This window comes from Pseudorasbora parva, chromosome 11, assembly GCF_024679245.1.
Source record: "Pseudorasbora parva isolate DD20220531a chromosome 11, ASM2467924v1, whole genome shotgun sequence".
NCBI lineage: Eukaryota > Metazoa > Chordata > Actinopteri > Cypriniformes > Gobionidae > Pseudorasbora > Pseudorasbora parva.
In genome coordinates this window covers 36,589,897-36,605,322 of record NC_090182.1, presented here as the reverse complement: position 1 = coordinate 36,605,322, position 15,426 = coordinate 36,589,897, and the positions used below count along the sequence as shown (strand labels likewise).

The following is a 15,426-nucleotide window of genomic DNA, read 5'->3' as shown; positions in this document are numbered from 1 at the left end:
TTAATCATAACTGCGTCCAATTCTAGGGCATGCATGTCATAAAGTCAATTAAACGCATGCAATGAGGACAAATCAATGTTCAGGTTATTGGAAAGATAATAAAACGGCGCACCTGTTGTCTATCAAGAATGAATCATCATTCCTGGGGAACTGTCAAACTATAAAGATTTGTTGCTGCGCGTGAAACAGCTCTGGGTGACTTTGCCGCAGTTTCTAAATGCGGTGCCGTGCATCCACGTATTCTTACAATTGTAAAATAAAGAAAATGAAGAATCCCACGCGTTAAATCCTCTCGCGCTGCTGCCAGGCAACCAGGCGCGTAAACTGGCATTGATCCAACTAAAGATTACGCGTCACCATTTCCAGAGATCCTTTAACGAAAGACACATGAGAACGAGAGCTTTATAGTGTTCACCACTGAGTGTTTAAGGGAAGTTGAATTTTGTTTCTTAATATTTTAGCCCTGTCAACCCCCTCCCCTCTGTCTCTCTCTTCTTCTTTCACACACACAAACACACACGCGCGCGCTCGCGCTCGTAATAGAAATATTGTAAAATAAAAATAAAGAAGGAAAATAAAAAAGAATCATACGCGCTAAATCCTAACGCGCTGCCTCCACGAAATCGGTCTTGCGCGTACAAACTGGCCAGTGTCCAACTAAAGATTACGCGTCACCATTTCCAGAGATCCCTCAACGAAAGACACTAGCAGAGCGCTTTATAATGTTCACTAGTGACTGTTTAAGGGTGTCTGAAGTTAAATTTTGTTCCTTAATATTTTCGCCCTGTTAACCCCCCTCCCCTTCCCTCGCCTTCCCTCGCGCTTGCCTCTCTCTCTCTCTCTCTCTCTCTCTCTCTCTCTCTCTCTCTCTCTCTCTCTCTCTCTCTCTCTCTCTCTCTCTCTCTCTGCATCTCTGCATTTTCTCTCCTCCCGCTTCACCGTGTGGGAAGCTCAATGCAGCAACAAAACCAACATACTTAGAAGAAGACGAGGTGGAATAGTTGGTTTATAAGACTGTTCTCATTATTCGGACGAGGACTGCACCAACAATACTTATTTTGATAATGTGGTGTAGGATGGCATCTCTTTTCGAGCGCATTTTACTCAGCTGAATTATTAATTTCCTCCTCGGTCTGACATCAGAGCACGTAGTTTCTTTTTTCCTCTTATCTCGCAACTTGCATAATCCCAAGAAACGGCAGGAATCAACTGGGGTCGATTTCCGATTTTCGGTAATCGAGTTGAGACGCGACGCGCAATGGATTGTTGCGATTAATTTATAAAGATCTGTATCAGTTATTTTTTTCTGAACTGTTGAGCAAACTGCCCGTTCAAATTGCGTATAACTGATGTTCAGTTCTTTCAACGGAAGAATGTTGGACTTGTTTTGCATCCAAATTCACCACTTGCTATTTCACCATTTCCACTTCGGTTTTGAATTCTTTCTTCAGCGCAAATACGCAGCGCCGTGTTTGAGATGCCTCAAAACAGCTCAGTAACCTTGGGATTTTATGACACAATATATGTTTTGTACAAGTGGAGCCTGACTAGAGAGGCTGAGACTGAAATCTGAACCTGGATGAATGGGAATAGTCCCTCTCTTGGCGCTCCCAATGTCCGGTGTTATCTGAAAAGGCGGAGATATTAACATTGCCGGTGAGTGTTGAATTTATTTTTTATATCTATATATTTAGTTATTTGTTGGCAGAGCGTGGAAATTCAGAGGTTATGATCTATTTGTAATGTATTAAAATTAAGGTTTTGTGAAGGTGATAATGCTGTCTTCTGTATGCGATGGACAGAGACTTTTTTTTCCTCCTCGATCCACTGAAACACACGAAATACGCTGATGCATACATTTATTGCAGTGTAAGTCACACTACGCCAGTGTATTAAAATTATATATATATATTTTTATAATTGTGGCGCTTGTAAATACAGTTGGATTTATTTTAGTGTAGGCTCAGATATTATATTTGGATTCAAAAGGCACATAACAGGTTTTTTCCAAGTTCTTTGTGTGCGCAGAGGGCATTTTAAACACCCCTGCTGTAAAGATCTTGGCATTAGCTGTGTCACTCAATGGGAAAAAAAGGCATGTGTTTTGATTGTTTGTTTGTTTTTCCCCCTCTAAGGTAAATGGTTTACTGGGGGATTTGTAAAAGGCAAAATGCTGCTGCTTGTTCTGTTGGCCTTTTCCATATCGGGTTCATTTTGTGACTTGGATTCGGACCTCAGAGCTGAGACCTGCAGCGCTTGCTCCTGCATGTCCATCGAGAACGTCCTCTATGTGAACTGTGAGAAAATAACTGTGTACAGACCAACACAGCTGCAGCCACCAGCATCCAGCCTCTACCATTTGAATTTCCAGAACAACCTTTTGTACATCCTTTACCCCAACTCTTTTGTGAATTTCACACACGCAGTCTCACTCCAGCTGGGGAACAACAAACTCCAGAACATTGAGGGAGGTGCCTTTGTGGGGCTTAGTGCATTGAAACAGTTGCACTTAAATAACAATGAGTTAAAAGAGCTTCGTGCCGACACTTTCCGAGGGATCGAGAACTTGGAATACCTCCAGGCTGACTACAATTTAATCAGGTTCATTGAAAAAGGAGCCTTCAACAAATTACATAAACTGAAGGTCCTCATTTTAAATGACAATCTGATTCAAAGCCTACCTGAGAACATTTTCCGATTCGCCTCACTTACTCACTTGGACATAAGAGGGAATAGGATACAGAAGCTTCCTTATCTTGGAGTTCTTGAGCACATTGGACGGATAGTGGAATTGCAGCTAGATGACAACCCATGGAATTGCACTTGTGATTTGTTACCTTTGAAAGCCTGGTTGGAGAATATGCCCTATAATATTTTCATTGGGGAGGCTATCTGTGAGACCCCTATTGACCTGTATGGCCGTCTCTTGAAAGAGACTAATAAGCAGGAGCTGTGCCCCATGGGGACAGGCAGTGACTTTGATGTACGGATGCCCCCCTCCCAGCCCGAGGGTGGGCTAACCATGTCTAATATGGCACCTTCAACCATAGCACCTTTAGTGACCAAAGCACCCAAAACCACCAATCCCTCCAAAATATACGGCAATGGGATTGTTGCTGGTAATCCAGCTAGTAAAAATGGCCAAATTGTGTCCTATCAAACTCGAATCCCTCCCGCCTCCTGCCCCCAGCCCTGCACATGCAAAGTTCATCCTTCTGATTTTGGCATTAGTGTCAGCTGTCAAGAAAGAAACATCCAGAGCCTAGCAGATCTCATACCTAAACCGCCAAATGCTAAGAAATTGCACCTAAGTGGTAATTACATACGAGATATCAGCCCTACTGACTTCCAAGGGTTTGAGGGTTTAGATTTATTACATTTGGGCAGCAATCAAATATCCACCGTTCAAAAAGGTGTGTTTGCAAATCAGACCAACCTCCGTAGGCTATACCTTAATGGCAATCAGCTGGAGCAGCTGCACCCTGAAATGTTTCTTGGGCTTAGTAACCTCCAATATCTCTATTTGGAGTACAATGCCATAAAGGAGGTGCTAGCAGGGACATTTGACTCCATGCCAAATTTGCAGCTCTTGTACCTGAATAACAATGTGCTCAGAAGCCTGCCTGCATACATCTTTGCAGCCGTTTCTCTTGCCAGACTGAATCTAAAGAACAACCACTTCATGACTCTGCCTGTGAGTGGCGTCCTAGACCAGCTCAAATCTCTCACTCAGATAGACCTGGATGGCAACCCTTGGGAATGCTCCTGCGATTTAGTAGCTTTGAAACTGTGGCTCGAAAAACTGAACGAGGGGGTCGCTGCCAAAGGGGTCAAGTGTGCGTCTCCAGTGCAGTTCTCCAACATTGAGCTGAGAGAGCTGAAACATGAGATCATGTGCCCGAAGCTCATAGCCAGGCCTCCTTTCATCCTGACGAGCGCTACCCCTGTTCTCACATCGCTGTCATCTGCAGGAGTCGGCAAGGCACCCCCCAGTGGCCCTGTACCCTTGTCTATCATGATCTTGAGCATACTGGTAGTTCTGATCCTCACAGTCTTTGTGGCCTTCTGCCTGCTGGTCGTTGTGTTGAGACGGAACAAAAAGCCAGCGGGGAGACAGGAGGGGCTCGGCAACCAGGAGTGCGGCACCATGCCTCTCCATATCAGGAGGCACAATCACAAATCGAACAAGAAGGATGACCTGGGCGGAGAGACATTCATCCCGCAGACCATTGAGCACATGAGTAAAGCTCACACGTGTGGAATTAGAGACTCTGATTCAGGCTTCAAATTTATAGACTCAGAGAGACAGAAAATGATGTTACACAACAGCGCAGACAAAGACAAGGACTCTCTACCCCTGGACCCCAGGAAGAGATTGAGCACCATTGACGAGCTGGACGAGTTCCTACCGAGACAAACCAGCATGTTCCACCACACCTACTTGGAGAGCAAAAAGGATTTCAACAGTATAGGGGTGAGTGGCTTTGAGATCCGTTACCCCGAGAAACCACATGACAAAAAAATGAAAAAATCATTGATAGGGGGCAACCACAGTAAGATAGTGATTGAGCAGCGTAAAAGTGATTATTATGAACTAAAGGCAAAAATGGGAACCCCAGACTACCTTCAAGTACTAGAGGAACAGACAGCCCTCAGTAAATTCTAGAACATCATCTTCATCTGCCCCGTAATGACAAAAGTGCCTTAAGACCAATCTTAATGACCAATGGAATACCGGACACGTTTCATTACACAAAACGTAACTCCCTTAGAATCGTTGGCTGTTTAAATTTACATAACATTTTTTATGTTGTGATGCCATTATGAATTAAGAATCACTTCAGTCAGTATCTTAACAAACAGTCGTAGTTTGCTGCTATTGATATGCGTTCCATCAAATTCCACTGAACTTTGTTTTTACCAAATGATTGGGTCATGAAACATTGTTGAGTGTACTTCATATTGACCCCTCTTCATTGTGTTTGGTTGGAAGTATTTCTAGGCATCTTGGGATGACAAAATCAAATGGAGTGGAAGAATTGGAAGTTGGCACATGCTTGAAAGTGGTGGAATACCCCAGACTCCCCTCCCTTGGATTATATTTTGACACTTTTGGGGGACTTGAAACTCTTGGATTTAAATATATCTGAAGATACTGGCAGCCAACATCCGTACATTTTGGATTATTCCAATAACCTGTAAAGAGCCATTTGATATTGTTCTACTGAAATGTGATTCTTTTTGAAGTGTTTGGCTATGGCACATGACAGGACATTCATGAACTCAAGAGAAACTAAACAGCTGCTTGCCATGTAAGCGTATCTGGATTTATTTTGTAAGTCAACATTATTTGTATTTGTGGGGCAGTTGTGTAAATTACAACAGTCGACAAGTAAATCCAACAAACTCATCAAGAAAACATAAAAAAAAGGAAAATCAAACAAAACAAAACAAAAAAAAAAGTCGATGACCACTGTCACCTGTCAATTCGTAGTTTAACTTCATATTTAATTTATTTTTCTATGCAGAATTATTTAAAGACTATTGGTACTATTTAACAATTTCAAGGGACATTTTGAATGCTATAAATGATACAGGCTCTTAGTTTGAGCTCTGAATCTGAAATTCTGTTCTGACCTAAGTTACATTCTGAATTCTGCTGGTGGCTGACCGACAGAGGCGTACAGATGACGGTGATGTCCTTTTCACTGTCACGATGCACGAGGTGAGGTCTCCTAGCGTATCACGTCTAACAGTTTGCTTATTCTTATATCCCAGAGCAACTTGTAAAAGGTTTCTTATTAACAATATGCAACCAAATAAGTGTGCATTAACGTGATATGATTCTGGATAGTACAAACGGCATTGTGCAAATGAAGTACTAATTCACTGTAATTTATTGGATTTGTTAAGAGGATTGTGTTTTATCGACACAACTGTGAGACCTAACTCGCCTTACGAAAAGGCTACAGAATTGGTCAGAATCATATCACTTCATGTGCAATATTATTATGCTCAATCATATTAGCTTGAAATCTTTATTTTGTTTGTCGGTTCAAATGAATATTACAGAGAGAGAGCTTAATTTTTTAAAAGAAAAGGCTTAATTTCATTCAGTCTTTATTTAAAATATTAAGTTAATGATTGTTTAAAATAGAATGTACCATGAGAGATAAAATAAATACAATTTTATATCAGTCATGAGAAATCTGTATATTGGTTATTAATTTCATTGTGCAATCCTGTTGAGGTCAAGGTATTAAAATCCGATCTAATTTGCTCTGTCTTTTCTTTCTTTCTGCCTTTCTTTTTTCTGTTTACAGAAGTGTTATCATGTTTGGTTTTTTTATCGTTAAACTTGCTTCTCAAATAAAAGGCCCTGAATGCTCTTACAGAGAATTTGGTAAATGAAGTGTCTTGTAGATTTTTAATCTACTAAAGCGGTTAAACACTCTCTCTTGCTCACTAGTATATGGTTCAGGTTTCCAAAGGTCTTGCCTTCGCTAGTTTAAAAGGTGGATTAATCTAAGATGCCGAGGGTCACTTGACTCGAGCTGGCAACGGATAAGAGAACTATAACTGTTAGTTGAATTGCCGTCTGTTGATGGTGTGTGTGTGTGTGTGTGTGTGTGTGTGTGTGCATGTGTGTGAAAGAGAGAAATCTAAGTAGGAAAAAACAGCTTGTTTCCATTTGATGATAGCAGAATCATGCTTTGGAGAGGCTCTTGAAAGTCCTTTTCATGTGTACTTCAGCAAAAACATGGAGTACTGAAAACATCATGTGATGTTCTGCATGTCTAAAATAACATTACGGCCGAATAAGCCTACAGAATCGCTTTAAAATATACGGCATATATATATTCCAATCCTGTCTGCATGGACATGTTAAGAATTTAACATTCAGAGATCCATTTTACTTGAAAAAAACATTGCGTTTAGTAAAAATCCCACTTTCATCTTTTTTTTTGTATAGGGAATATAAGGAAATAGTAACGTTATGTTTCTTGTTTCGCTTCACTTGAAACATTTGAAAAAAAAAAAAAACGTAAAAAAATTATTATATTTATTTTATATATTTTATATTAATTTATATTAGGTGGCCTTAACTATTATGTACTGACATTTAAATTTATAATTTGATGCATTGCATTTATTGCATACATACATGTTTTACATTGTACTTACATTTGAAAAATTCCCTGCATGGAATTACATATGTTACATTTATAATTACACTGTTGACACTTAACCCAACCCTTAAACTTATCCACACCGCCACACCTGTCCCTAAATTTACCCGTATCCCACCTCAATATCAGAAAAAGTGTTTTACAAAAAAAAGGTGAATGCAATAAGCATGTTGTGCTTATTTTTTATGTAAGTACATAGTAGTTAAGGCCACCTAAGTGGTACAAGAAGTTTTGATACCTATGTAAATTTTATCTTAATACTGAATAACACACACACACACACACACACACACACACACACACACACACACACACACACACACACACACACACACACACACACACACACACACACACACACACACACACACACACACACACACACACACACACACACTCACCGTCTGGTTCACTATCTTTGTGGGCACTCTCCATAGACGTAATGGTTTTTATATCGTACAAACTGTATATTCTAATATTCTATCCCCCTACACTGCCCCTGCCCTTAAACTTACCCATCACAGGAAACATTCTGCATTTTTACATTCTCAAAAAAAAAAAATCCTGTATGATTTATAAGCCTTTCAAAAAGTGGGGACTGCTGGCTGGTCCCCACAATGTAGGTTATCTCAGGTTTTACTATCCTTATGGGGACATTTGGTCCCCACAATGTAATACAAGGGCACGCACACACACACACATACACACACAAATTCATGAGTTGAGTGCACTGTGCCTTAAAGGAGCATATGTTAGTCTTTGGCATGTATAACGTACAGTGTAAAAATGTAAGATGGATTGTTTACAGCGAAGCTCCGTTTAGAAAGGCCAAGCATTAGCAGCTGCTAAACTTTAGTTTTTTTTGTGATGTTTCCATGTAAACGAGACTTCCTAGTGCACTAATTATTGGTTGTACTGAGGGCCTGCACACTTTTGAATTCATGACTCATGCCAGATCATGTTTCCTTGACAACAATGCTTTAGACATCATTTTTTTTTTTTTTTTTTTTTTTTATGATATAGCTACATTAAATGATCCAGGGAGAAATGTGATTGGTCCATGGCTGAACAGAAGCACTCTGGTATTACACAGGTCCTATAAACAGCAGTGTCTCTCTCGTTTTCTAATCACCTGTTTCTGCTCTGAAGCAGAAGTGTTTAACTGCAGAACATGCACAATGCCGAAGGTGAGATTGAATGTTCAGATGTAGTACTTTTTCATTAGAGTCACAAATGATAAACTCAACGGACCTGATGTGCCATTTCTTGGGCAATTTGGACGTACCAAACCTTGGAACTTGTAGTTAAAGGGGGAAATGCAGGTGTTTTGTGGTCTAAATCTGACTGGTGCATACAGCCTTTCTGAGGCAGAAGCAGTACCAGCCATTTTTGGAGATGTCAAGGGCAGCTGCGGAAAACGCTCGTTTTGTAGTTTTGGCTTGAGTTCCTTTTCAATTTGATTTGAAGGCAGTAAACAAATCACTGCTGCCTCTTCTTGGTGACAGGTTTACACAAAGAGTTTTGGTGACAGGAACATCAGGGACGATACAAAAATGCTTTACGTCTCTCTTTAAAATGTGACATGAGACATGACAGTAGCACAACAGCGATGTTTCACGTGAGTTGGAGATGATCTATCAGAGTAGATGCGCGTTTGCGTGTCTGTGTGTGTGTGTGTGTGTTTACGGACCATATTGTTAGGAAATCATAGATATGTGAAAAAACAGAGCAATCAACATTTAGCAATCCAATCTGCAATCATTTTCCAGACATTAATTATCTAAAGACAAATTGAAATCAGAAGTGTCCTTGGTTTTTTGCAATATACCAAAATGAAGACCAGATCCTCTGCTTTAAACGGGAAAAAAATGAAAAGAAAACCGCTTTATTCTAGCTTTATGCATTTTTTTTCGTCAACACTTGAATGTGGGTTCATAACATTTCATAAAAAAGCAACATTCTGAGCAAAAAGCTGAGACAATTACCTTTTTGTCAAAGACTGTATCCAGATCGGATTCAAAAAGATAATCAAACACAGATCGAGTCCATCAACACCCGTAATACTTGCACAGTCTTGTAGATCGCCCTGGGTCCACATTTCATTCAGTAACATTAGATAGTTTTGATTTATTTGCGGTTCAATGTTGATGATTGCGTAATTTTACATATGCATATGAATAAATATGACTTTGCTTGTTTCTGCTTCTTCTTCGCTTGTATATTGATTAGGAGATTCAGTACTCTTTCAGAAGATGTGTAATAGCGCCCCCTACCGTATAACAGTGAAAATATTGAAAGCTGTATAATTCTGTTACATATATATAATTACTAATAAATAAATGTGGCGGGGAAAGAGTTAATCGATTCATATTATGGAAGAACATAAAAAGAAATCCAACACTTTCATTGGAACATAACTCTCTCTGCCTGTGAAATATTGTTATTTTCTGCTAATAAAACAATATTAGTTAAAAAGGCTAAGAGTATAGCTTTTTTATCATCACTTGAGCCCACTGAATATTTTCTTTCACGTAAACACTTCCTAAATGCAGTTTCATGATGTCTCATAAAATGTAAACTACTTCTTAAACTAAAGCGTCTTCTTTGCAATAAATAACTCCATACATTAATATGAAGTAATGTATAAAAAAGGAAAGAACAAAAAAAATGTGGGGGATTAATATTTTATGAATGAAAATCTTTCATGAGCAGTCCCACCTGAAGTGTGCACTAAACATGTTTTATTAGCCTATTTCAAGCAACTAAACTCTTTGACAGTCTGTTAAAACCTTGACAGCCTATTATTTAGTCCGTAAATGAGTTTACCCATCACTCCTGCCTTTTCTCTTTCCCAGTCAGATTCCAATTAGTTTTCTGCCTACATGTGTAAAGAATGTAATTTTGCTATTTGTTTTTGTCTACTCTTCCAGTGATTTCCCTATGGAAGGAAAATCACCTACTCATGGAATACAAATTCATCCTCACAATTCAGTCTGATGTAAATGAATAAGACAATGAAATAGAGACGCACTGAAAGCTCAGGTGTCCCAGACTCCCTGAGCATGTCGTTCTGTTAAACATCGACATAACAAAGGCAAAATTTCTGTTGGTTTCTGTTTGTCCGTTGTATACATGGTTGTATAATCAGCCTCACATTAACAATTTACATGCAAGGGAGACACTTTCATCTGGGCAATGTGAGAAGTTTAACAGCAGTGGCTGCCTGCTATTCTCACTCTAAAGTCTAATCTAAAGATGAAGTGTGTAGTTGTATTGCATGCAGTTTTTTTTATTATAATTTACAACCCAGGCTTATTGGAATAATCGGCCTGTGCTGACATTTCGGTAACACTTTATTTTAAGGTTTCATTTAACTATTCTATGAACTAGTTGCTTATTACTATGCATATTACTAGGATATTGGCTGTTTATTAGTGCTTATACTGCACATATTAATGCCTTATTCTGCATTACCATTCTACATCCATTAATCCTACCCAATGCCTAAACTTAAATGCTACAAAAACTACCTTACTACCTATTAATAAGCAGTAAATTAGGAGTTTATTGAGGCAAAAGTCGTAGTTAATAGTGAATGTGTTTTGTGATTAGTGAATAGTGAATGTGCGACATTTCTTCAAAATTATGTTGAATTTTGCAGTGCTTTCAAAGTGAAATTACCAGCTTCAGTTTTATCCAGAACATAAATGTAAATCGGCCAATGTTTATCATGTTGGTTGTACATATTGTGGCAGTTCGAAAAATAAAAATGTCTGGTGAGTGATGCTAAAAAGAAAAGGATTCACTCATAATACCCGAGCTCTTCACATCGCAAGTGCATGCCATTTTAGGTGATTTAAATGTGTGTGTGTGTTTTGTCTTAAGGTCATAAGTATTTTGCAAGGAACTGCATTTTTTATTTTTCATTGACCCTCTGCAATCCTCAATCAAGGTTTTTCTTTCTTTGCTAAGATCTAGGCAGGGGAGAATGCGTTTTGACTGTCTCAGTTTGTGTAAATTCACTTTAGGGTTCCGATTATGTATTTATTCCTCGCATTAATTTCACAGTACAATTATGTGGTTTTGTTCCCTTAATACAGTGTATACTTTTTTCTTGATTTACCCCGAACAAATGCAATAATATCTAGGCTGTCTGTTTTCTTAATGTTAATCAAACAATTGTGGTTTCATGGAGAGAAAAAATAAAATAAAAAATTCTATAGATATTTAATGTTGACTTGGTTTGTGTCAAATTAGCTGTTATTACCAGGGATTTTAGGGTGTGGTTGCTGGTTTTGTTTTGGAACCTTCAGAAACTTTGCTGACTAGTATGGAAGAAAAAAAAAGTTAAAAATTGCAACTTTTTATCTCAGAATTCTGACATTATTTTCTCACAAATGTGAGTTATAAAGTCACAACTCTGAGATATAAACTCACAATTACTCTTTTTATTGTATTTTTATTTAGTTACAGAAACGGGCTTACATACTATAGTCAGCAAAGTAAATTTAGAGAAAAGTCTAAGTTTCTGAAGGTTCCAAAACAAAATCAAGCAACCATACCTTAAAATCCCTGGAATTAAAACTTAATTTGAAACACACGAGGGCTGCATTTCCCGATAGCGTTGTCTCTTAGCGCGCTACGAAGTCTCTAAAGGTAAAACTTAACTGAAGGTATACCATTTCTAGGTGTGTTCCCCGAACTATACCTTAGTAGGTCGCTTAAAGTATACCTTCTTAAGTGCGACGTTAGCGGGTGCTGTCCATGGTGGTGGTGCTGAATTGGCTTATATCGTTGGCTCAAAAATCTATTATGTACTCTATGCAGGGGCTGTTTCACTGCGTTATGTGAAAAAAGTATCTTCTTTATAAAAGAAGCACTTCAGAAATAGTTGAACTTTCATTTATCATTCAAAATTGCACCTAAATTTTACATAATTCTCAAATGAGTGCACGAACCAGCAAACTCATGCCCAACCGCATCATGAGCATCATGCGTCATTTAAATTATTACAATATATTTTCCGTAGTGTCTTGATTTACTCCACAACCAGGGATGATTGGCCATGCAGCAGCTGCATCACATTATTGTGTAAATGACTAATTTATATTATTAGATGGCCTAGTCAATAAAAACGCAACATGCAAAACATATAATCAGCTGCTACTATATGCGGAGAAAAAATAAAGAAAGAGGAGAGCCGCCAGCATTCTCAAACCCAACTCGTCACATATGGACGCTTGACCAGGACCCCTTGTCGTTACTTTTCAGCGAACTGGGCGTACCTTTATCGTCAATTTTCGACGCGCTGGGTGCTCCATTCATTTCAATGAGAAACCTTTGGCGTCATACACAGACGCATTTAATTCTTTGCGTTTGTAAAAGCAGACATGAATTTTATTAATATTTAATGGCTACTTTTATATTTTGGAGCAACTAACCCAACTCCAATGCAATTTCACTATGAAATCTGAAGTACGGGCGGCAATATTTGAAATTTAATACATGAAATGGCGTCAAATCTGTGTATGATGCCAAAGGTTGCTCATTGATATGAATGGAGCACCCAGTGTGTCGAAAATTGACGATAAAGGTACGCCCAGTTCGTTAAAAAAAAGTGACGACAAGGGGTCCTGGTCAAGCATCCAAATGTGACGAGTTGGGTGTGAGAATGTGTTGGATTTCAGGGCTGAGGGAGTAGCTGAGCTCCGCCCACTTTGTCTCAAAAAAGTTGGTCCAACAAGATCTAAAAGCTGCTGAATTTGCTTTCGTGGTAGGCAAAATTTATTTTTAATAGCAGCTTCGGACATGGTAGCCAGGGGACTAAAGTTTCCATGACTAAATGGCTCCGCGGATGGCGCCGTCTTTGATTTAGCACAATTCTATTCGCTGCCTCGCTGCCAAAGTTTGACAAAACTCCCCTCCACAATTATTCCATTTAAATAGACTCCTAAGCCTTTCCTGTCTAATGGTTTGCCAGCTGATGTACCTTTGGATAATATCATTAAAAAGCTAACAACTATTACTGTTTGTTATTAAATTTTTTATGACAATTTTAATCCTTGCATAAAAACAAAAAACAAAAAAACAATTCAACTAGCCTAATTGAACACTGGGTGTATATTACAACTTAAGAATTATATTCGTATAGACTGACATATAAAGAAGCTTTTTTCACAGTGGTGGCCACTAGTGGAATGAACTGTTAATAGTGATAAGGTATAGCTAAGAGTGGTCCAGACCAACCTTACAAAAGTATGACTTAAAGAAGGTATTCTTAACTAAGTTCGTTTCGGGAAACACATATTAACGTTAAGGGATACCTTAAGGTATAACTTAAGAATGACGTAGAGTTAAGAAGGTTTTGGGAAATGCAGCCCAGGTCAAAACCAAAAACGTATTATCAACTTTTTTTTCCCCCATGATACCACAAACATTTGATTAACATTAACGAAACAATAAGCCTAGAAATTAAGACCTACTGTACTGCACAGATCTAATATAATCATGCTGTTAACCAAACGTTAATAAACGTTCGCAGACATAACAGATTACGTTTGTGTATAACTACCTGAATTAATCATCCATCACAGTAGGAATACATGTTAATAAAGCATTTAATAACACTTTGAGTAACTATTTCTCTATGTCTAAATAATAAGATGTAAAAATGTACATTTAGATTGCATGCGCATATATTCATTTAATAAAATATTCTACACTCTCAGAAAAAAAGGTACAGTGGAGGTACAATTTTTTTCCTTGGGGGGTGGGGGGGTGGGCATGAGTTGTATACTGTGGTGGCTAAGTAGGGTTGGAGCTAAACTCCAACCCTAAATCTCAAGGACTGAACTTGCCTACCTCTGACTTAGAGGTACAAAAATGAACCCTAAAGTGTACAGCCCCAGTGACGGCCCCTTGTGCTTTAAAAGGTACAACTTTGTACTCTGTTTTTTTTTTTTTTTTTGACAGTGTATGGGTTATTAATTTTTTTAAACGTTGCCAGGGGAAAGGGTTAATGAACTCTTTAATGATTTTTTTTTTTTTTTTTTTTTTTTTTGCCTGTAGCCCGAAATTATCCAAAGCATTATCCAAAGCACGTCCCGACTCCTTTTGCCAGCGCGGGTCACTCTTGATTTGTCCATTTAAGTACATGATACTATTAGTTAGTTTCATCTCACTGATATTAGCAGAGTTTAGCTCCAACCTTGATGAAACTCGCCTGCTTGTAACGTTCTAATCCTGATTAGCTTGTCCAGGTGTGTTCGATTAGGGTTGGATTACAGCAAGGTCATGTCCAAAATCACCTCCCATACCCTTAAATAGTCCCCTATTTGAGGAAATCATAGTGGACGTTATAGAGTGCACTCGTTAAATCCCATAATGTGTCGCGAAATGAGTGTACAACCGATGTACTCTCAACGGCTAGTTACCCACAATGCACTATGAGGGTTACACTTCTTGCCAAAGGATGGCGCCCAGAGCTGAAACATCCGTCCATTCCTTGTCCTTACCACTTGGAACAGTGCAGGACAGTGTGGGTACTGTGTAATATCATGCTGGTATAAATTCCTTTTCACTTGATTATTAAATTGATTCATTTAGGTTTATACATGCTAGTTTCCATGACAACGTTCAGGATTAATCTTTTAATTACTGTAGCTGCCAATTGGCTCAGATTCAAATGGTTATTAAACAGCAAGCACAAACTACGCAAAAGTGTCCGAAAGGCTCACTCGTTTTCACACACTCCTCCAAGTGGACTATATTAGGAAAGAGTGAATGCGGGCATGGGGGTGATTTCAGACACAGCCCAAAGCAGGTTAGCTGGCTAGGGTTAATATTTTGCTACGACATTGGTTGTTATTTTCAAGATTCACATTATTAATTGCACTTTAAATCATATTTTGCAATCATGTTGAATATATGTCTGTGGTCATAAATACCATTGAATGCCTTTCAACATTACTCTAGTAACCAGAGTGATTAATTTCCTTTTTTATTTAATAAGTTAATGCAGTATTCCATTCAAACATTTAACTGCACAGTTGGAACTAATCCACTGATACAATCAAGACAGCTGCTAAACATTTTCATGTTCCATTTAAAGACGATCCATCGGAAGCCTTTCGGCTGCTGTTTAAAAGCAGAAGCTGCTCCTGCATGTGACAGTCTCTTGATATCACTCGGGTATGCAGTCTTTCAAAACTCCATCTATTATTCACAAATATACATC

General features: G+C 38.6%; 1 protein-coding gene across 2 annotated transcripts; it reads left to right on the top strand.

The window, feature by feature from the left end:
• The first annotated feature begins 917 nt into the window (after positions 1–917).
• Positions 918–6,389, top strand: slitrk4 (SLIT and NTRK-like family, member 4). Of its 2 annotated transcripts, XM_067457879.1 has the most exons (3): positions 918–1,656; positions 2,136–4,474; positions 4,994–6,389. In XM_067457879.1, the coding sequence occupies exons 2-3, from the start codon at positions 2,171–2,173 to the stop codon at positions 5,000–5,002; spliced, it is 2,313 nt and encodes a 770-aa protein (XP_067313980.1). In that variant the 5' UTR covers positions 918–1,656; positions 2,136–2,170; the 3' UTR covers positions 5,003–6,389. The 2 variants fall into 2 exon arrangements, with proteins under 2 accessions (XP_067313980.1, XP_067313979.1); XM_067457878.1 differs by having other exon boundaries at positions 2,136–6,389.
• The last annotated feature ends 9,037 nt before the right edge of the window (positions 6,390–15,426 follow it).